This window comes from Salvia miltiorrhiza, chromosome 5, assembly GCF_028751815.1.
Source record: "Salvia miltiorrhiza cultivar Shanhuang (shh) chromosome 5, IMPLAD_Smil_shh, whole genome shotgun sequence".
NCBI lineage: Eukaryota > Viridiplantae > Streptophyta > Magnoliopsida > Lamiales > Lamiaceae > Salvia > Salvia miltiorrhiza.
Window position 1 is genome coordinate 468,215 of NC_080391.1, and position 23,443 is coordinate 491,657.

At 38.2% G+C, this 23,443-nt stretch overlaps 1 protein-coding gene and 2 long non-coding RNA genes across 3 annotated transcripts; 2 read left to right on the forward strand and 1 right to left on the reverse strand.

Annotated features, from left to right (window-relative positions):
- On the reverse strand, nucleotides 1-1,186 carry LOC131026564 (lectin alpha chain-like). Its single transcript, XM_057956452.1, has one exon. The coding sequence runs from the start codon at nucleotides 983-985 to the stop codon at nucleotides 161-163; it is 825 nt and encodes a 274-aa protein (XP_057812435.1). The 5' UTR covers nucleotides 986-1,186; the 3' UTR covers nucleotides 1-160.
- Nucleotides 1,187-5,149: 3,963 nt separating this feature from the next.
- LOC131026565 (uncharacterized) lies at nucleotides 5,150-7,869 on the forward strand. Its single transcript, XR_009102340.1, has 3 exons — nucleotides 5,150-5,345; nucleotides 7,079-7,154; nucleotides 7,751-7,869. It is a non-coding gene; the product is annotated as an uncharacterized LOC131026565 (long non-coding RNA).
- Nucleotides 7,870-14,585: 6,716 nt separating this feature from the next.
- On the forward strand, nucleotides 14,586-17,439 carry LOC131026566 (uncharacterized). Its single transcript, XR_009102341.1, has 3 exons — nucleotides 14,586-14,783; nucleotides 16,517-16,592; nucleotides 17,189-17,439. It is a non-coding gene; the product is annotated as an uncharacterized LOC131026566 (long non-coding RNA).
- Nucleotides 17,440-23,443: the final 6,004 nt, after the last annotated feature.

The following is a 23,443-nucleotide window of genomic DNA, read 5'->3' on the forward strand; positions in this document are numbered from 1 at the left end:
TGTTCGATAAAAGTTCTTAATGAAATCTTCCATAGATTACCCAAATGCGTTGTTGCATAGTCCGTACATTGAGATGGTCGAGTATCTTATTTGTAGACTTAACGAGAGCAGACTCGATCGCTTAGTCCTTATTTATTTACGACACACACACATCTCAAAATCACACAAATTGACGAATAATGTTGCCGGCCAGCTCCATCCAGCTCCTCGCGCCGGCATTATTTTGCGCCACCATGGTGGCCGTGAAATACCATGAGACAATATCATGGATGGCGACGTATGGTTGGCTTAGTCCGCTGGCGGCGGAGAGCCCTACCTGAACCTGCTCGGGAAGAAAGCCGCTCAAATCGTACTCATAGATGACCTCAAACGTCTTCGAGCCGGCGGTGGCACTGACGGTGATCATCTTCGTGGCTCCGACGTAGTTGATCCGCGCAGTCACCTGCTGTCCGACTATGGCGCCGTCGACCTCCGTCGTGTTGCGGGATTCCCTAGATCCGATGTCGATACCGATGTGGGGGTAGTTCGGATCCCACGGGCTGTTGACATAGGTGTCAAACTCCACGGCGAAGACAGAGGGACTATTTCCGGAGGAGCTGAAGATTCCAAGGTTGGCCCCGACGGAGCCGCTGGGAATGGTGGAGCCGACGGGGGCTATGAAGAAGGTGATGCCGTCAGCGGCAAGATTGGTGGCGCTGGGTGTGATGATGAAGTTTACGGTGGTTTCAAAGTCGACTTGGCCGCCGGCTTGGGAGAACTGGACCGGCTTCGAGTACAAGACCCGGCCGACTTGGTATGTCTGCAGGTCGGTGAGGCGGAGGAAGGTGGAGTCCGACGGGAAATGGGCGTCGCCTTGGTAGGTGAGATCAGTCGGCTGGTCGCCCCAGAAGTCATAGGTGAAGGTCGTCGATTGGGACTGCGCCGTGTTGGCGGCGGCCGCAAGGAGAAGGGTGATGGAGATTAGGGTTTGGAGAAGGTTGGCCATGGCTTAATTGATTTGGATGTGGTGGATGATGGTGGTATCTTTCTCTTGCTTCTATTTATAGTAGTATAACGAGCCCTAGTTAATTATCTTTAAATCATACTAAAATATCATAAATTAAAATTGAAGAAAAAAAAGTTAAAACCTACTCTCGCCGTCCCTCAAATAACTTCTTAGAAGAAGAGGGGTAGGAGTTTTAAGACGAAGTTATTGAAATTAGTATTTAGATTGGTGAAAATGTGCAAAGTAAGGATAAATGAAGTATTATATATATATTAGTGGTGTGGTATAGCCCAAAAATAGAAAATAAAGTTTTTTTGAAAATGGACCAAAAAGAAGAGTTAGGAAGTTATTCGGGGAAAAGTGGAAGATAACATATTGAAAGTGGGATATGTGGTACACGATAAGTTGTAGGACAAAGGATATCGCATGTGACGCCGGAATGCTACATTGTACTTGTTGGAAGATTAGAACTACTATAAAATAATACTTTTGGAAATGCGAAATTTTATAATTTTAGAAAGATATTAATTAATCAATAAATTAATACTTTCTCCGTCCCACCTATCTTGAGACACTTTCTTTTTTAGCGTCTCACTTATTTTGTGACATTTTCTTATTAGGCAAAAGTTTTACCATTTATTCACATTTTCACTTTTTCACCTATACACAAAACACTACAATCTTAATTCTCATACCAAAAAAAAAAAAGGCCTCAACATAACTGGGACGGAGGAGTAAATTATTAATTAAAAGAATTATATTGAGCAAATTTAATTATTTCAACAAACATAAATTCAATACCATTCAAATTCAACAAATTAACTTAAATTTAATTACTTTGAAAAATCTTCAGCAATCTTGCAATCTCGGCTTGGACTATAAATGTTCAACAGAGACAAATAACCAATTTTTCAGAAATTGTGCTCGAAATTCGTTCCGGCGACTGAAGGCATTTGTGAACAAAATGAAGCATGTTTAATTAGAGATCCTTAATAAAGGTGTACCAAATGATGGATATATAAGTTTGTGGATAATATTTGAGATCGAATTTCCTCGTCACAGGAAAAAGAGATGATGACAAAAGTGAAGAAACTAAATAACAAAGTAGAAGATGACAATTGTCAAGAAAAATACTATTAAAGTAATAGTGACGAGAAGATGTGTGTTTTGACAGAAAATGACATGAGCGGACTAATAATAAGAAGGAAAAATATAATCAACCTATTCATCATTTTTCACAACGCATTTACCATACTATAATAGTTGGCATTTTATTTTTAAGGGGATAATTTTAGGACAATCAACCCCTATATAAAGAGAGTAATCATCATACATACAACGTTTTCCATAAACTTTCATTTTCTCCTAAAAAATCCTGAACTTTCAGGATTTTCCATAGAATGTCCCGCTATGGAAAATCCGATGACGGAAAGATGACAAAAAGTCCCGAACTTTTAGCGTTTTCAACAATGGTGGTTCCTAATATGGTTTTCCAACCATGACGGTACCCAAAATATTTCATTTGACGAGATAAGTCATGTTTTGGACACCGGATTTTGTATATCAGTGACATTTTATGAAAAAAAAAGTGATTGTTCGAGGTATTTAGGGGAAAACGAAAATTCGGTTTATAGTGCGAGGAATAGCAAGGAGTTGGGCGGTGGGTGGGTCCAATTTGCTAACTTAACTTAGTGTTTTCTATTTTTTATCGAACAAGTATATTACTCCCTCCGTCCACGAAATAACTTCCTATCTTTCCTTTTTGGATTGTCCACAAAAGAACTTCCTACCTATTTGTGGACTATACCCACCACTTATAATAACTCTTACTTTCACTTTTTCACAACTCCCAATATTAATTATAATACTTTTTCACCACTCTCAATACACTCAACAATTTTTTCTCCACTTTAAATACACTCAATAATATTTTTCTTAAAACGCGTGCCACTCCCTCCTAGGAAGTTCTTTCGTGGACGGAGGGAGTATTTATTTTAGGATTATGTGTTAACTACTACACATATATAATCTCATTTAATTAATATTATTTTATTTATGTTTAATTATCACTCTTTATCTCAATTTAGATCCTAAACATATAAAAGTTGTCGGATGCACATAAGCTTAATTAATAATTCTAATCTAAATATTTCACAAAATAATTGATAAAATAATCAATCATAATGCCAACACGCGAATCTTTACCAATTATCACTCTTTATCTCATCATCTTTACCAATATTGTAAAATGAAGATTTGACAACGACGATTGAGACACCAACTTTTTTTTTTTTAGGCGGATTAAGACATCAATCATTCTTGTCGGGACACATACATATATAGTAGACTTAACATTATATAGTATTTCGTTTATACACATGAATTATATTTTGGATGCCACATTGCCACTCTTGTATTCATACTTCTCTAGTGTATTGCCGACATAATAGTTACTATCAGCATAACAAGACATGCTATTCGAAAATCAACATCTCTGCTAGGGAAATTCATCAAACACCTTTAGGGCGTGTTTTGTAGCCGAGTATAGTTTAGTCCATAATGCTAAAGTCCAGCCACGTTTCATTGGGATGCCAGATTACTTGCTGGGGAATGATGTTTGGTAGATACTGAAAAAAAATAAGCAAACCCACAGGGAATATTTGGTAGTTTTTCTTAAGAAAGTGAAAAGTCTGTGAATTTACTATTCTGTCCCTGAATTTTTTTTGTAAATTACCAGAATATCTTTTTGTTAACAATTGAAGCCTTCCAGTCTAGAAACCAAAGAAACGATACGGCGACTTTGCTATCCCGCGGCCGGATGAGGCAACTGCGTACACAACAAAATACAACAAATAATTAAAACAAAATTGAGTCAACATATACTCACATGCACTCCTCATCGTGTTTGTGAAAATTGAGCCACCACATTTCCAAATTGGTGTGTTTGTGAAATTGGGGGGGTTCTGAATACTCAAAAAAAAAAAAAAAAATAGGGTTTCTGATTCAAAACAAAAAAAGAAAATCAGCAAAGGTTTATCGATTGGGACTGCGCCGTGTTGGTGGCGGCCGCAAGGAGAAGGTGATGGAGATTAGGGTTTGGAGAAGGTTGGCCATGGCTTAATTGATTTGGATGTGGTGGATGATGGTGGTATCTTTCTCTTGCTTCTATATATAGTAGTATAATGAGCCCTAGTTAATTATCTTTAAATCATACTAAAATATAATAAATTAAAATTGAAGAAAAAAAGTTAAAACCTATTCTCGCCGTTCCTCAAACAACTTCTTAGGAGTAGAGGGGTAGGAGTTTTAAGTCACATCCTTGGGGTAGCCCAACATCACACATTTTAAGGCCCTTGGTTCAAGCTTCTCTTGTCTGACATGTATGTATGCTCTGCACCCAAAGGTTTTCAAATGTGAGTAGTTGGATGTGGAGCCATACCAGAACTCATCTGGAATTCTGAAATCAACTGCGGATGAAGGAGATTTGTTGATCAAATAAGCTGCAGTGACAGCAGCCTCTGTCCAGAATCTCTTTGGCAACCCTGAATCAAACAACATGCATCTTATCCTTTCAAGGATAGTCCTATTCATCCTCTCAACAACCCCATTCTGTTGTGGAGTACCTGGGACTGTCTTGTGTCTCTGGATTCCCCTTCCAGAGCAGAAATCATTGAACTCCTTGGACACAAACCATTATCAGTCCTCAAACACTTCACCTTGGTTGCCTTTTCAGTCTCCACCTCATTGCACCACACTTTGAATTTCTCTAATGCTTCAGTTTTTGTAACACCCCGCTTTTCCCTAGCTAAATTTAGAGTAGATTTTAAACTTAGATTTAAGATGATTCACGCCGGATTGAGAAAAAGAATATATTTTAATTCCAACAAAAATGATTTACAAAAGCTTTTGTAAATATTTAGTTATTAAATTTATATGCATTGCATATTTATTTAATTGAGCATCGATCATTTATACGAACTATTTTATTTAGCGAACACTGAATGATTATTACAGTTTTCATAATACAACCCTGAAGACTTTTTAATTATCAAATCACCTACACCCTACAACTCCTATCCGCCACTCTACTGCCATCATCATCATGACTTTTTCAACCTTTATCATCAATACCTATTATTACACCCACCACCCACCTACTCCCTCCCTTCTCCCACCTACTCTCCACACCTCTCTGCCATATCTCAATTATATCAAATCATGGAGACTTTACTCATACCAAAGAGACTTTACTCATTCTACACAAAAGACATGTTGCATTTTTCTCATCTGCATTCAAGAAGGCAAGAACGCACAAAAGAAGCCACCAAGCACCAAGCACCAACCATCATTAACCCTCAAGGTTTTCATCTATGAACTAACTCCTTTGACTAATTCATTTTTATGCATGATTAAGGCATCATATTTTCAGTCTAGCTAATCAATCACAATTTAAAAAAAAAAGGATCATGTTACATGGTAGCCAACTCATTCATAAATGTGCATTATATGTTGGTATATATATAAATGAACAAATGATTTCAAGTGCTCAGTACAAAATCTGGGAATCAAACTTTAAGAGAAGGGAATTCTTTGTGTATTTGAGTCTCGTTTCTTGTTGTTGAGCGTCGAACTCAGTCGGTCTCGGTGTGGTTGCGGGCTGAGAGAGTCGAGAGGCAGAGGGAGGCTAGGGCTCGGCGGCGGCTCCGCCGTTGTTGTCCGGCCGAGGATGGAGCATGAGAGATGAGGGCGTGCGTCGTGTTGGTGGTGGTTCGCCACTGCCGGAGACGAGGGAGAAGAGAAGGAAGGGAATGGGGTGCTGACGGTGGTGGCGTGGAGCCCTGACCGCGGCTGCCGGATCTGTGAACAGGGGGAGTTTGAGAGAGAGCCGAGGGAGGCGGCGGCATTTTCGTCATCGCCGAGGAGGAGAGGAGTGTGCTGTGAGGGTCTGAGCGGAGAACAGTGAAGTGGCAGCTTATCGCTGCTACTCGCCGGAGTCGGGGAAGAGAGCGGCTTCCGCTACTCGTTGGCGGAAGTGAGAGAGAGAGGAGGCCGCTGCACGGCGGCTCTGCCCGCTGATGTCGGGCCGAGGACGGAGAGAGAGAGGGTGAGAAGGGGCGGCGACCAGCTACTGGTCGTGGCAGCCGGAGTTCAGCGGAGGAAGGCAGAGCTCGGCGGCCATGGCTGCTACTGCTCGGCCACGGACGTTTGAGGGAGAGAAGAAGAAACGGGTGGCTGTTACCAGCCGAATAGAGAGAGATCAGATGGAGATGGGGCGATTTCCGGCAGCTGTTGTCGCCGGAGAAGCCGCGCCGCTTGTTGTGTGGGTGTGAGTATGTGTCTGCGCGTGAACCGAGAGAGAGAGAGGGATGGAGCCTTGGGAGAGAGAGTGTGAGATATCAGATATGTGATAGTGTGTGTGCGTGACTGATATGAGAAAGATGGAAGGAGATATGGGTTTGAGTTGGGCTAGGGCTTAGTTAGAGTGTTGGGCTTTGGGGTTGGGCTTGAAGTTGGGGAGTGGGCTTGAGTGTTGGGCCGGGTATTAATTAGTTTTGGGCTGCGATTTTTATTATTTTGCTTGGGCCGATTTAATTTGAATTGTGGGCCGAATCAATTGGGCTTGAGTTTTTGGGCCAAGTCAGTATTGGGCTCAGTTTATTTAATTTAGTTATGGGCCGATTTTTATGAGTACTTGGGCCGAGATTTTTAATTAAATTGGGCTTTCTTATTTTTAATTAATTGAACTATTAATTAGTTTGATGAATTATTTTCAAAGACTAGTTTTCATAATAATATTAAATTATTATTATGTGCATATTTTAAGTAAATTACTTATTATATGCTAAACATGACATGATTTGCATTATATTTTGCAATAAGAATAAAAGTATTTAATTGGTTTTAATTATAATTCCAATCATTAAAGAAAGATGAGTAAGAATATTGTTGGTGTTCTTAACTCAAGAGAAATATTTTCAAGTATTTATTTATTAAATTTTGAAAACCCGGCTAAGTGAATCATAGAATGTTAAGCACTACACCATGACTTAAGATTAGATACAAGGAGACCTATTGAGAATAGATTTCTTGTAGGCTTCGAGCATCAGAAGGATTAGCACTGCTATTCCGATTCAGAGATAACGTTAAACGACAGGCATTGCCTATACAGGTGGGCATTACTTTTACTATACGTATATAGAGATCCCCTGCGAGTCGTAGGCCTCTTATACGAATATATGCATGAGATGATTTTAACTGTTAATTTCAGTTTATTATTATGCCCAAATGATAAATGACTCTTATGAAATGAAAATGAAATGTTCATGAAATGAAATGAAATGTTTATGAAATGATTGACTGCCAAAAATGTTTATGTTTTTATATGTATCCTATCTGTGTTGGTTCGCCAACTTTGAAGGAAATCCAATTGGGATCCTATGCTAGACAAAGGTCGCTAGCTAGGGTTAACGTGTACACTCATGGAGACCGCGAGTCGCTTGCGACCGGTCTTGGCGTCCGTGGTAAGGAGGCCTCCTTCCCGGCGCGTGACAGAAAGGAACAGATATGGATCATATGAAGGAAAATGATCGGCCGATCGACTTTATGAAAATGAAAGAAATATTTTAGTAAGCGCAGGTCATTTAAGAAAACCCCTGTGTGTTACTGTTATGGCAGTTCAATTTATATATGTATGCATGTTGTATTTTCGGCTATGCCCACTGAGTATTTTTATACTCAGCCCTGCATGTATTTCTAAATGTGCAGGTTGAGCAGTTGATGGAATGGAATGATGTTGAGCGAGTGTTCCTGTGACATTTCAAGAAATGTAACCTTGAGTATACATCTTCATATGTATATCTCACACGTTTTCTGCTGCAAAACACTTGATTAGGATAGCTCTATGATATGAAGTTGTGATACGTGTTATTGGGTAGCCACCTTAATCAGTTCTCATTTATGTGTATGTTTTATAAGTATCCAAATAATCATATATGATCCTAGCATTTTATCTATGAGTGACATTTCCATATACTTTAATGTTAAGTAATTGTCCATTTCCATTTCTTATTGTTCACCCCAAGTCATAACCCCTGTTAACCCGTCATTGGGATAGTGGGCTGTGACAGAGTGGTATCAGAGCGGTTCGTTCGCTCTGGCCCTAGAAACCTTATTCTAAAGAGTCGAGTCTAGTTTGATTCTTTAGACTTACACGGGTTCATATGGCACCGCTCAACACTCCATTGCATCGTGCTCAATCAAGGAAAGAAGGTAACTGCAGTTTCAACGTTTTAAAGATGTTAATGTTCTAAAATGCTTCATGAATATGTTTATGTGAAGAGCATGTTATGATGAAATGTTGAATGTTTTGCCTTTCATGGCATATTTTCGCAATCTATGATGTTATGATCAGACGAATGATAGAAAAATTGACATATGTTTTCCCGGAGAACATAGATTGCTATAAGTTGCATGATCACAATTTTAAAAGAACATAGACTACTAGATTAGTAGGATATCTCTACAATCTAGATTCTTAAGGTGATGATGTAGAAGAATGAAAGAGAACTTAGAGCATTTCAGCTCCCTCAAGAAAACAATGATTCTTTTGAACTACAAAGAGGAATGGAAAGATATGTACGAGGTAAAGGAAAAACACAGAATGACGATACGCGACGAATTCAAGGTAAACGTTGCATCAAAGGTTGAACCATAATCTCTACGTTCAAATGTTCAAGTACGACGGAATATCAAATCGACTTTTGCTACAGGATAGATTTTATGAATAGAGTGTTTTGCCTGTGTACGTATGTCTGTGTGTATATGTCTTAAGAGAGGTTTGGGGTTTGAGATCAATAGGATAGGGAACCTTAAGATAAGTTTAATTGTCATAATGAACTTATGTTTTGTTATGTATAGTATGTTCATGGCCCTTCAAGTTCGGGACGATGTTTCTCGTGTGACTGGGAGGTGATGATGTTGGACCTGGCCAGTCCACATGATCCAGATCTCAGTAGACGTCTTTTGGGTTGAAAACCCATGTGTTTCAACTTTCGGTTGAAAAGCCAGATGGGTTCATACTCGAGGTCATTTTGTTCGACCTAGTAGTTAATCATTTCATACCCTCTGGTCATTCTTTTGATTCTCTTGAACAATTTCTACAACACCTTGTTTTGATGTTGTGTTGAGTTTGAGCCTTGCAACTCGTGAGTTGTCATAATAGATCCCCTTGTTTGATAAGACCAAGAAATGTTAGTCTACCGATGTAGTATACTACCCAAACTATGACTTCATATAATTGTGTCTCATTGTGATTGGTTGAGATTAGTTTTTGTCCTATAAATGATATCGACCACTCATTATGATAGAAATTCAGAGTCCAAGCTAAGACCGTAATATAGTGTTCGAGTACGAGGACTTAAGTTAATTGGTCTATGATAGTTTTAAGATAAATTCATAGGAAAGTGTTATTCATGTGATAGGTAACAAGAAATGGGTTGATGACTATTTTAGTCTTTGGAAAAAAGAATACCCCGTAGATGAGCCCTAGGAATGAGGTAGGAGCAAAATGAACCGCCGCAAAAGGACGAGGGAACTTATTCTCAAGTAAATCTCGTGTATATAAATTGGAATTAGGAATCCAATTGATATGAGGAGAGACCCGAATCTATTCTAGATCGGAAAGTTAAAGTACTAAGGAATAAGTCGATACCCTTAGTAATAGTTCTTTGGAAGCACTAAGATCAAGAAAAGGCGATGTTGGAACTCGATTCTAGCATGAATGAGAAGTACCCAGAATTATTTTCTGTGGTACAAATTTTGTGACGAAATTTCTTTTAAAGTGGATAGTATGTCATACCCCGACTTTTAATCCCTGATTAAGGGCTTAATTATTAACAATTAGGATTCAGCATCCATTTATAATAAAAACTGGTTTGATTTATCTGATGTGATTTAATCATTATATATGTGTTTTAATGTGCTTAGTTAAAGGAAAATTTTTATAAATGTGGTGCATAAGTTTTAATTGGTGAGTTAAGTGTATTTATATGAGCCACATGAATTTTAAATTATGCATGAAGTCATGAATTTTATCTAAATTTGATAGTACATGTAACACCCCGTACTTTTCCCTATGTTGTGAGATAGTGTCTTAACACTATTGAGAATACTGAGATGTCAGAGAGATTGATTGTCCTATTAAGAAAATATGAATAATTAGTTGAAAATAGAGTCGAGAAAGAAAGAAAAAAAAAAAAAAAAATCGGTCGGAGAGACGTCTAGTTTGTCTGTGTTTACCGACTGCTTTGACGTGATATTATGTGAAATTACGTGACTGATTGATTATGTGAAATTACGTGACTGATTGATTATGTGAGTTTTGTTACGTATGTCATTGTGAGCAAGTTATTATGATTTTTATTTGATAACCTTAGCACTTGGAATTTTAATTAAGTTTTCAAAGCAAGTGCAGTTTATTTTTACCGAGAAATCAAAGAATGCCGGTTTATAAAATTTTTTCCAAAGAAAATATTTTCAAATTATTTTTCCTATGATGAAGAATATTATAATTAAGTGAGTGCACTAATATTAGTGCCATATTTATTTTAAATATTGGTCACAAGAGTTTTGTAGCATTGCATTAATTAGTAATTAGTCTTTTATGATTTTATTAATGAAGCTTAATACATGATTTATTCTAGACTACACAACCTTACACACACATGATTATTTTAATCTAATAAGCATGTGATTAATTTCCTTAGCCTTACTTAAAGTGGACGTGTGGTATGAAGATGAAGGGAAGGGATTAGTGTATAGGGGGGGACAAGTATTAAATGATGAATAGTGTTTGGTCTCCAATCATCCTTCCTAAGCAAGACAAATTCACTTCATTTCCCTCATTTTCTTCACCATTCGGCCACTCTCAATTTCTCTCCCTCTCTTCCGATTTTGCTCCAAAAGATCACCATAGATGAATCACCAAAGCTTCCAAGTTCACATCAAGATCAATTCCTCCACCAAATCAACATAAACACCTTTCAATTCTTGAAGATTTCAAGAGGACCGTGGGGTTTGGTTTGAAGAGTGAGAAAGGAAAACTTTGATCTTTGTTTAATCTTGGGTAAGTGATTCTTATTTTTATAGATCTAGATTGTATGATGTTATATGTGAGTATATGATCATGATTGAGCAAGAAAATCACCCAACTTATTTCTATGAAATTTTCGAAAATTAGGGGCTTGAAACCCTACGAAATTTTGTTGTTTGTTTTCTTGAATTGGCTTGAGTTATATGATGATTGATAATTATTGAGTTAATATATATGAATACTTGATGATTAGCCATGAGATATAGATTTTTCTATTAGGTTAGTTTACCTAAAATTGGGATGTTGAGATCCTATGGATCAATTGATGTATTGATGATGGATTTGAGTTTATGAGATGATCTAGATGATTAATGATGGATGAGATTGAAGCTTGAGGTTGAGAGGTGAAAAATGAAAAGTGTTAGTTTGAGGAAGAAGATGACATACATGTGTATCTATATGTGATCTTGTTTTATGATGTTGATTTGTGCTAATTGGTAACCTAGGATGTTAGATCTATGATTTGATCAATAGGTTATACATGATTAGTGATATTTTCAAAAGAGTTTAGTTTAATAAAAATTAGGACTTTTTGCCTATGTGTTATTAAAGTGATTTTGGCTTAAGATATATGTATTTGAGCATGATATTAGTGTATAATTATGTTTGAGTAAGTCTTTTGTTGGCTAAGAAAATTTTTGACTTAGTTTAGTTTATATGAGTTTTTGAGTTTTCAAATTTTGAGAAGTCGATGATTGATAAAATGAGGTTTAATTGCTTTATGACCATTATGTGAAAGTTTGTCATGTTTTATTAAGAGTTTTATGATGATACATGAAGTTTCGTTAGAGTTTAGTACATGATAAAAGGGAATCTATATGTGTATAATGATTTATATGATGAATGAGATCATGTTTGAATAATTGAGTAATTTTGTGCATGAAAATGAAAAGAGAATTTTAATGATGCGTTCATTGAAACGTTTTACTAGAGAATTGAGGTTATGATGTAAGAAGAGAGTCAAGATTTGAGTATGATGAGCATTATAATGTGCCTAAATGTTTGTGAGTGTTATATGTGTTTAAAATGAGCTTTGATGAGTTTCCTTGAAGGAATGTTGAGTTGAGTATTTTAAGAGTTTGAGATGAGATTTTGGTGAATTTCGTAGGCCTACTGACCTACTGTGATCGACGGTTTTTCAATGTCAAAAAGCTTTGAAAATTTTATACCAAGTCTCGACATGAGTCTTGAGAACATCGGTAAAATTTCAAGTCATTTGGACTTCGTTTACTATTTTTATAAAATACAAAACCGAAACTGCACATTACTACCGAGAGTTTCAGAGAGCAGGGGAAAGAGTCATTCATTTCAGTAGCTTCCTGTGTGATCTAGCTTTCTAAAATTTTATGGTATTAACCTTATTGTGTTAGCTAGATATCCACAAAATTTGAGCTCAGTTTGACAACATTTACTATTTTTCAAAAATCCAAGTTTTCGATTGCTCAAAACTGCCGAATATGGTAGACTGTAGTAAAACAGTCATATCTCCTACAATACTTGGAGTTTTTGACTCTATATTTTTTTTTTATATGAAAATAGACTCGAAGACCTTTCTTTTGGTATGAGTCTCGAGTCCAGGAGGTGTCGAAGTAAGAACAGGATAGATTTTGAAGTTGAGTCAGTGTAAAAACAGAGCATGTTTTGATAATGTTTGATTGTGTTTTCTTATATGCCTTATGTGATTGTGTTGTCTATGTGTTGAATGAGATTGGACGAGCCTTATATGAGAGATAAATCGAGACTTAGTACCATGATTTTCTTGAAACTTATCCTTGAACTTAAGGATTTGAGATGAGTGGAGAGTTTATATAGAGATGAGTAAATAGATAGAATATGAGATAGAGCATGAGTTAAGGCTTTATGAGTATGGATTTTAAAAGGATTAAAATGTTTTAAATCAATTCCTTTTTAATGGAGTTTAAAATGCTTATTTAAGTCATTTATAAATGAATAATGAGAAATGCGTAAAGAAGTTCGTAAATGAATCGCGGCATGAGATTTTCAATTTCCCTAGTAAACTAAGGAGATATTATGAAGGAACAAGCAATGAACGAGACTCTCACCACCGAGTCACTACAACAATCAGAGAAGTAAAAAGTTCACGCACAAACAAGATATGTACACCACCTCAAGATGGAGGTAAAGAAAAAGGAAATGGAAGGAAAGCACTAGAACTAAACTTAAGGTATAATCCAAACCCAAGGCTAGTAGGCTCAAGCTAAGAGAGTGAATGCTTTGGCTAAAGTGCCAGAAGCTACAGCAAGAATAAAGTTGGAACGCCACCACAATGGAAACTTAGAAACCCCATTAAATAATCATTTGGAAATGAGAAAATGAGTTTACATGGTAGAAGAGAGTGCCATTAATCTTTAAGTGAAAGTTACCAAGATGATGAGAAAAGTTTGATGTTAGAATTCCATAGTCAAATCTGAGAAGGCAACTTAGGACGAAGGAAACAATTAAGGTAGTTCACCACTTTACTAAGATGAAGTGAGTGAAAGAATGTTGTTAGGTCCTGAACTGGTCCAACAGATGATTGAGAAAGTCGACCACATCAAGCAAATAAAAAAAAAAAACTCAAGATAGACAAAAGTCTTACGACGATAAACGCCGATCGGAATTAGAATTTAATGTTGGGGATCGATTTTTCCTCAAAGTCTCTCCCCCAAAGGGAGTTATACGTTTCGAAAAGAGGGGCAAGTTACGACCCCGTTATATAGGACCTTTTGAGATCCTAGACAAGTTAGGTCTTTGTAGCCTATAAGTTGGCTCTGCCACCAAGCATTGTGGATGTATATAATACGTATAGCACCTCTCAATTAAGAAAGCATGTGATTAAGCAAGATAAAGTAGTCCTAGCCAGGACCAAAGGGATTAAGAGAAATCAGTCCAGATACTTGATCGCAAGGTTCAAGTTTTACGAGGCAATAATATTGTTCTCGTCATGTAGTGGAACCATCACAGGATGGAAAAGGCCACAAAAGAGATGAATGAAACGAATGACTAGTATCACAAGATAGAATACCAGATATGCAATTCCGAGGACGGAATTTTTATAAGGAGGGAGGAATGTAACACCCCGCTTTTCCCTAGCTAAATTTAGAGTAGATTTTAAACTTAGATTTAAGATGATTCACGCCGGATTGAGAAAAAGAATATATTTTAATTCCAACAAAAATGATTTACAAAAGCTTTTGTAAATATTTAGTTATTAAATTTATATGCATTGCATATTTATTTAATTGAGCATCGATCATTTATACGAACTATTTTATTTAGCGAACACTGAATGATTATTACAGTTTTCATAATACAACCCTGAAGACTTTTTAATTATCAAATCACCTACACCCTACAACTCCTATCCGCCACTCTACTGCCATCATCATCATGACTTTTTCAACCTTTATCATCAATACCTATTATTACACCCACCACCCACCTACTCCCTCCCTTCTCCCACCTACTCTCCACACCTCTCTGCCATATCTCAATTATATCAAATCATGGAGACTTTACTCATACCAAAGAGACTTTACTCATTCTACACAAAAGACATGTTGCATTTTTCTCATCTGCATTCAAGAAGGCAAGAACGCACAAAAGAAGCCACCAAGCACCAAGCACCAACCATCATTAACCCTCAAGGTTTTCATCTATGAACTAACTCCTTTGACTAATTCATTTTTATGCATGATTAAGGCATCATATTTTCAGTCTAGCTAATCAATCACAATTTAAAAAAAAAAGGATCATGTTACATGGTAGCCAACTCATTCATAAATGTGCATTATATGTTGGTATATATATAAATGAACAAATGATTTCAAGTGCTCAGTACAAAATCTGGGAATCAAACTTTAAGAGAAGGGAATTCTTTGTGTATTTGAGTCTCGTTTCTTGTTGTTGAGCGTCGAACTCAGTCGGTCTCGGTGTGGTTGCGGGCTGAGAGAGTCGAGAGGCAGAGGGAGGCTAGGGCTCGGCGGCGGCTCCGCCGTTGTTGTCCGGCCGAGGATGGAGCATGAGAGATGAGGGCGTGCGTCGTGGTGGTGGTGGTTCGCCACTGCCGGAGACGAGGGAGAAGAGAAGGAAGGGAATGGGGTGCTGACGGTGGTGGCGTGGAGCCCTGACCGCGGCTGCCGGATCTGTGAACAGGGGGAGTTTGAGAGAGAGCCGAGGGAGGCGGCGGCATTTTCGTCATCGCCGAGGAGGAGAGGAGTGTGCTGTGAGGGTCTGAGCGGAGAACAGTGGAGTGGCAGCTTATCGCTGCTACTCGCCGGAGTCGGGGAAGAGAGCGGCTTCCGCTACTCGTTGGCGGAAGTGAGAGAGAGAGGAGGCCGCTGCACGGCGGCTCTGCCCGCTGATGTCGGGCCGAGGACGGAGAGAGAGAGGGTGAGAAGGGGCGGCGACCAGCTACTGGTCGTGGCAGCCGGAGTTCAGCGGAGGAAGGCAGAGCTCGGCGGCCATGGCTGCTACTGCTCGGCCACGGACGTTTGAGGGAGAGAAGAAGAAACGGGCGGCTGTTACCAGCCGAATAGAGAGAGATCAGATGGAGATGGGGCGATTTCCGGCAGCTGTTGTCGCCGGAAAAGCCGCGCCGCTTATTGTGTGGGTGTGAGTATGTGTCTGCGCGTGAACCGAGAGAGATAAAGGGATGGAGCCTTGGGAGAGAGAGTGTGAGATATCAGATATGTGATAGTGTGTGTGCGTGACTGATATGAGAAAGATGGAAGGAGATATGGGTTTGAGTTGGGCTAGGGCTTAGTTAGAGTGTTGGGCTTTGGGGTTGGGCTTGAAGTTGGGGAGTGGGCTTGAGTGTTGGGCCGGGTATTAATTAGTTTTGGGCTGCGATTTTTATTATTTTGCTTGGGCCGATTTAATTTGAATTGTGGGCCGAATCAATTGGGCTTGAGTTTTTGGGCCAAGTCAGTATTGGGCTCAGTTTATTTAATTTAGTTATGGGCCGATTTTTATGAGTACTTGGGCTGAGATTTTTAATTAAATTGGGCTTTCTTATTTTTAATTAATTGAACTATTAATTAGTTTGATGAATTATTTTCAAAGACTAGTTTTCATAATAATATTAAATTATTATTATGTGCATATTTTAAGTAAATTACTTATTATATGCTAAACATGACATGATTTGCATTATATTTTGCAATAAGAATAAAAGTATTTAATTGGTTTTAATTATAATTCCAATCATTAAAGAAAGATGAGTAAGAATATTGTTGGTGTTCTTAACTCAAGAGAAATATTTTCAAGTATTTATTTATTAAATTTTGAAAACCCGGCTAAGTGAATCATAGAATGTTAAGCACTACACCATGACTTAAGATTAGATACAAGGAGACCTATTGAGAATAGATTTCTTGTAGGCTTCGAGCATCAGAAGGATTAGCACTGCTATTCCGATTCAGAGATAACGTTAAACGACAGGCATTGCCTATACAGGTGGGCATTACTTTTACTATACGTATATAGAGATCCCCTGCGAGTCGTAGGCCTCTTATACGAATATATGCATGAGATGATTTTAACTGTTAATTTCAGTTTATTATTATGCCCAAATGATAAATGACTCTTATGAAATGAAAATGAAATGTTCATGAAATGAAATGAAATGTTTATGAAATGATTGACTGCCAAAAATGTTTATGTTTTTATATGTATCCTATCTGTGTTGGTTCGCCAACTTTGAAGGAAATCCAATTGGGATCCTATGCTAGACAAAGGTCGCTAGCTAGGGTTAACGTGTACACTCATGGAGACCGCGAGTCGCTTGCGACCGGTCTTGGCGTCCGTGGTAAGGAGGCCTCCTTCCCGGCGCGTGACAGAAAGGAACAGATATGGATCATATGAAGGAAAATGATCGGCCGATCGACTTTATGAAAATGAAAGAAATATTTTAGTAAGCGCAGGTCATTTAAGAAAACCCCTGTGTGTTACTGTTATGGCAGTTCAATTTATATATGTATGCATGTTGTATTTTCGGCTATGCCCACTGAGTATTTTTATACTCAGCCCTGCATGTATTTCTAAATGTGCAGATTGAGCAGTTGATGGAATGGAATGATGTTGAGCGGGTGTTCCTGTGACATTTCAAGAAATGTAACCTTGAGTATACATCTTCATATGTATATCTCACACGTTTTCCGCTGCAAAACACTTGATTAGGATAGCTCTATGATATGAAGTTGTGATACGTGTTATTGGGTAGCCACCTTAATCAGTTCTCATTTATGTGTATGTTTTATAAGTATCCAAATAATCATATATGATCCTAGCATTTTATCTATGAGTGACATTTCCATATACTTTAATGTTAAGTAATTGTCCATTTCCATTTCTTATTGTTCACCCCAAGTCATAACCCCTGTTAACCCGTCATTGGGATAGTGGGCTGTGACAGTTTTATCCTTTAAGATAAAAATCCACAACTTCCTCGAGTAATCATCCATTATAGACATGTAATATCTCCCTTTTCCATGGCTTTCAGTCTGTGTTGGCCCCCACAAATCAGAGTAAACATAATCCAGATGAGCTATAGATGTATGTTTACCTGTATCAAATGGGAGTCTCTTGATTTTGCTTAGGATGCACTGCTCACACATGTCCACCTTGAATGGAATTGGATTGCTGATCTTGTTATGCTTCAGCAACTGGTTGAGCCCCTTTTCTCCAACATGAGCCAATCTTTTATGCCACAAGATTGATTCATCCTTCTTCATAGAGTCAGACTGCCCTGTGATGGCTGTGACTTCTAAGTAATACAAACCATTTCTCCTCATCCCCTTCAAAATAACCTTGTTGTCTTTGGTGACAACAACTCCACCTTTTATAGATCTCCATTCATACCCCTTCGTTTCAAGAGATCCAAGGGATATCAGATTCCTTTTCAGACTAGGAATGTATCTTACCTCCATCAAAGTTCTGATGGTGCCATCATGCAGCCTGAACCTTATGCTCTCATTTCCTTTGATTTCACAGGTCTGGTTATTTCCAAGAACTACTGTCCCTTCCGATTGATAATGCAAATCAGTAAACCAACTTCTAACTAGGCACATGTGGAAAGAACACCCTGAATCCAGTATCCATTGGTCATTCAAATCACCTTGCATCACATTCGAAGCCTCTGCAGTGTCACACTGTTCTTGCTCCTTGGGCTCCTGCTTCTTGGTAATGTTGGACTACTTTTGGCCCTTCTTCCAAATGTTGCAGTCTCTTTTCCAATGGCCCGGCTTCTTGCAGTGATAGCAAGTTTGAACATCATCATCAGAGTTCTTGTTTCCCTTCTCCTGTTTCCCCTTCTTGAAATCCTTCTTGGGTTTCTTGGATTTATCACCCTTCTGTTTCACAGTCAAACCCTCACCAACAGCCTCTTTCTTGTGAGATGATGTTGACGATGCCTTCTGCAATTCCTTGGATTTCAGAGCAGATCCTGAACCTCCTCCACAGTGATGTCACTTTCTCTCCCATACAACATCGCATCCTTGAGTTGATCATATGAACTTGGGAGAGCATTGAGTAGGATAATTGCTTGATCTTCATCTCCTATTCGCACATCAACATTCTCAAGATCATCAATGATCTTATTGAACGCCTCAAGTTGATCATCAATGGGTTTTCCATCCAAGATTATGTAGGAGTACAGTCTTTGCTTCAAGAACAATAGATTCGCAAGCGATTTCGTCATATAAATCGCCTCCAACTTTGCCCATACCGCCGTTGCAGATTTCTCCCTGGTCACCTCCCTCAAAACCTTATCACCTAGGCATAGGATGATGAGGTTGTGGGCTCTCTCACGCATTTCTGCTTTCTTGAGTTCTGCCTCCGCAGCTGCCGCAGAATCCTTTGCAGCCAATGATGAAGATTCATCATCCCCTTTCAGGGCCGCCGCCAAACCTTGCTGGGTCAACAATGCGCGCATCTTGATGCGCTATAACCCAAAATCATTCTTCCCCGTAAACTTCTCGGTCTCGATTCGTGGCATCGACATTCCTGCGTCGGTTGTGGATCAAAATTCCCACAAACGGCGCCATTTGTAAAGAAAATCGACGAAGAATTGTGATGGACACAAAAGATTTACGTGGTTCGGGTTGAAACCCTACATCCACAGGACCAAGAACACGGAGCTTCGTTTATTGATTCACAAACTGAGAATTTACAAAGTGTTACAAGTGTTAGAGTATGAGACACTCGATTGCTCGTTTTATAGCAAACTTAGAATATAACGAACAAAACAGACTTCAAAAAACCGTTATGCAAATAAGCTCTGACTTTCAGATCTGCAAAGGTATTTTTGACTCTGACTCTGTGAGCGAACTCTGCCTTGGCTACTCTGACTCTGATCTGCCTTGGCTACTCTGACTCTGCCCAGACTATATAGCTCTGGATCTGAACTCTGACTCTGGAGTGTTGACTCTGGAATGCGAACTCTGTGAATCAACTCTGACTCTGGCTCTGGAGTTAGCTCTGACTCTGAGGTGTCCACCAGAGTAAACCTCTAACTCTGGCTTTGGAGTTAGCTCTGACTCTGAAGACTCCACCAGAGTAAACCACTCTACATCAGAGTATACAAACTTGATTATGAACTTATGAAATCATAAACAACAATAATGAACATGTGCCGCTGTATTTGGACATTTTCTAAGCCTTCAAGAGATGATGACCGGAGTTAGTTGGAGATTTTATTAGAGATTTTTTTATTAGATAAATGAAGGCGTAATTAGAGATAATACAATTGTTGATGTGTAAATATTTGATTGTGAGTATTAGTGGTTTATAAGTATTGTTTGATTATTTGATTTTTAATTATTTTTATTTTTTCATATATATTGGTATTGTAATACAGGGATGTAAATATATTAGAATTTTTTTAAATTTGTTTTATAGAATAGACAACAGATATTTCTTGTTGAATATCTGTTGTCTATCATCATATAGACAACACGTATTAATTGTTATCTATAACACTAGATCTGTTGTCTATATTATTATAGACAACATATAAACTATAAAATACATAATAATAGATCTGTTGTCTATATCATCATATAAAATATGTTGTCTATTACCTTCCGTCGATTGTCTATGTTTAAATACAACACATAATATCTGTTGTCTATGAGCACCCCAGAATAGACAATGCTGGCATGTACAACATACACTTCCCACATAGACAACATTAAATCATTAAGGGATGAGTTTGGTTTGATAAATGAGATACATAAGATTAATAGGATATAGAGTAGGATTCAACCCAACTTTTGGATAACATCTAGACATACATGTTAAACGAATTAAAATTGAATTTATTCCGACCGTGAAAGGTACAAAAATAGTTAACATATACTCCATCCGTCCACAATTTAAAGCCCTACTTGCTTTTAAATTTTTGTCCACAAATTAAAGCCCTATTATGTTTTTTGTATTTTTTTACTCTTCTTCTTTTCCTATATTTACTACCCTTTGCCACCAATGGACCCACCTTAAAACACCTTTATCATTTTTATATTCTATATTTACTACACTTTATCATGGATCGTCCATTCACAACATTTTTATCATTTAGTCAATTACTCTTATATTTCATTCATATCATCTTTTTCTGTTTTCTTAATCTTCGTGCCCACATCAAAGTGGAGCATTAAATCGTACGGAGGGAGCATATAAAATATAAAGTGAATTGAAAAAGTTTTAGTTGCTGGCGCACCAATTAGATTAATTATTCTTTCTTATGTATTTGAAAATTTTTAATTTCTTAAAGACACTAACTATTTTGTCCGCAATACACTAGAGAAGTATAAATGAAAGAGACGTGGCGATGTTGCATCCAAAGCATAATTCACGTGTATAAACGAAATATATAATATTAATTCTATATACATATATGTCTGTGTCCCCGACAAGAATAATTGGTGTCTTAATCTTGGTTGTCAAATCATCATTTTACAATATTGCTGATGAGGTATGACTTGCAAGAATCATGTGTTGGCATGCATTATCAATGAGTATTATTTATTAGTATTTCCTCTGTCCCGCTATTCATGTCTCGTATTTTTTTTGGGTTGTCCCACCAATAATGTCTCGTTTCTATTTTAGGAAATAATAAGGACATAATTAAAGTAAATTAAGCCACTAATTGTTCAACTAATAAACCCTTAATTAATTAATTTCCCCTCTATTCTCTCTCTCTCTCTCTCTCTGCGCCTGAGTCTCCACCGCCCGCCTTCTGCTCGTCGTCGGAGGAAGCATTCTCCTCCACCTTCTCCGCCCTAGCCGTCTTCTCCTCCACTTGCCTTTCCCTTGCTCGTCGTCGGAGGAAGCCTTTCTCCGCCCTCACCTTCTCCTCCGTCGCCTTCTCTCTGTTGGACGCCGGATCTGTCACTTCTCTCATCGGTGACCGCAGCGCCTCGCCGCCCGTTTTTCGGCGACATCTGCAAAGAGACTCTCGGCTCTCTCTCTCTCTCTCTCTCTACGCCTCCACCATCACCTTCTCCTCCGTCGCCTTCTCTCTGCTGGATGCCGGATCTGTCACTTCTCTCCCTCGGTGACCGCAGCGCCTCGCCGCCTGTATTCGCCTCTCTCTCTTCCTTTTGCTAACCTTCGGCGCTCAGTGAAGCCACGACCGCCTCTCCCTTCACTCACAAATCCAGCACAGAGCCACCGCCATCGTCACCAACAGCAGCTCCCTCTCCTCACTCCTTGGCTTAGCGACAACAGTTCTCGTCGCCGCCCTCAGTCGCCCTTTTCCTCCCTCTGATCTCCTCCGCCTCCGCCTCTCACCTCTGATCTCCCCTAACCCTTTGCAAAACCATAACCCCTAATTATTTGGGTTGCATATTTGGTTGGGGAAAATTGTTTAATTTCTGTGTTCGATTTGGGTGGGTTGTAGATTTATGAGCTCGATTTCGGTGGGGTTGCAAATTTGGGTGGTGATTTACCGATTTGTTGATGAGCTCGATGGTGTTGATGATTTGTTTCCCTGAACCTCACTTGCATATTACCTAACAGATATCAGGCTTCAGTATGTTGTCTCTACTTGTTCAATTAGGGCGTGTTTGGTTTTGGGTAGTGGATTAGTCAGTATAGTTAGTAAACTAGATTATTAGCGTGGATAAATATGTGTTACTAATATTGGTTGGTTGTTTGCTATTATGGTTAATTAATCATGATTTTCGTTTGGTATCCATATTTCTAGGTTAGATAAGCTTAAAAATGGACTCAATTGCAGGGCCGTATTAATTATCCTGTGTAATCCGAGGGGGGAGACGGTATTAATTATCCTGCGTAATTCGGATTTTTAGTTCAGGGCCTTCACATATCGCAGGGCCGTCCGCATAAGTGTTATAGAATACCAAACTCTTTACTACTCTGTATTAACTTAACTAATATGCTGTAAAACCCAAAACCAAACACGCCCTTACTTGTCCTAAGACAAGACCTGTGGCATAACTTCGTAGCCTTTTATAAGTAGTGTTTTCTTCCCTAGGCAGTGAAGACGTGCAATATAAGTTGTGTATTCTTTTGGCTGTAACTAAGTTACAGAAATACTGCCATCACAGATTGAAATGCAATGCAGGTCATTAGTCTTGTTAACGCCTGATCACTATTTTATTAGCAAAAAAAAAATACCGCAACTAACACGGTGTAATCGTAGTATAAACAGCAATCGAGTATCGTATCCACAGGGACTGACACAACGAAATAACTTTAGCTATCCCCTAAACAGACTATAATAGTAGACAGGCAAACGAAAATAAAGAATGTTTAATTAAAACTAAACTCAAAAAGCAACAAATAAAATCACGTAGAAAAATCAAATAATAAAGACAACTGATCCTAGGGTAGTAGCTTCATTAACTAAATCCACATAATACATCTATTAATCCTATTAACCAATTTTAATCCAGTTATGATGATAGATCACTACTACAAAAATGCACATACATAACGCTTCATACATAACGGTTTTTTAAAAAAACCGTTATGTATGAGCGCATTTTTTGAAAAGATAACGGTTTTGACAAAAAACCGTTATCTATGTAGTGTTGTCCATGGAAATAGATAACGGTTTATGTTAATCCGTTATGTATGAGCGTTATCTATTAGTTGCATACATAACGGTATTATCGAACCGTTAAGCCGACCGTTATCTATGAGCGTCTTTTTATAACGGTTGTTTTAACCGTTATGTATAAACGCCTCAACACTGTTATGTATGAGTATTTTTATATTTATTTTTTATATATATTTTTTTGAGCTCCTCAAGATCATAAAATCCTAAATACATGTTCTTCTTC

Bases quoted from the DNA above. Each gene is read 5' to 3' on its own strand.
- LOC131026564 (XM_057956452.1), bottom strand. From the start codon at position 985: ATGGCCAACCTTCTCCAAACCCTAATCTCCATCACCCTTCTCCTTGCG.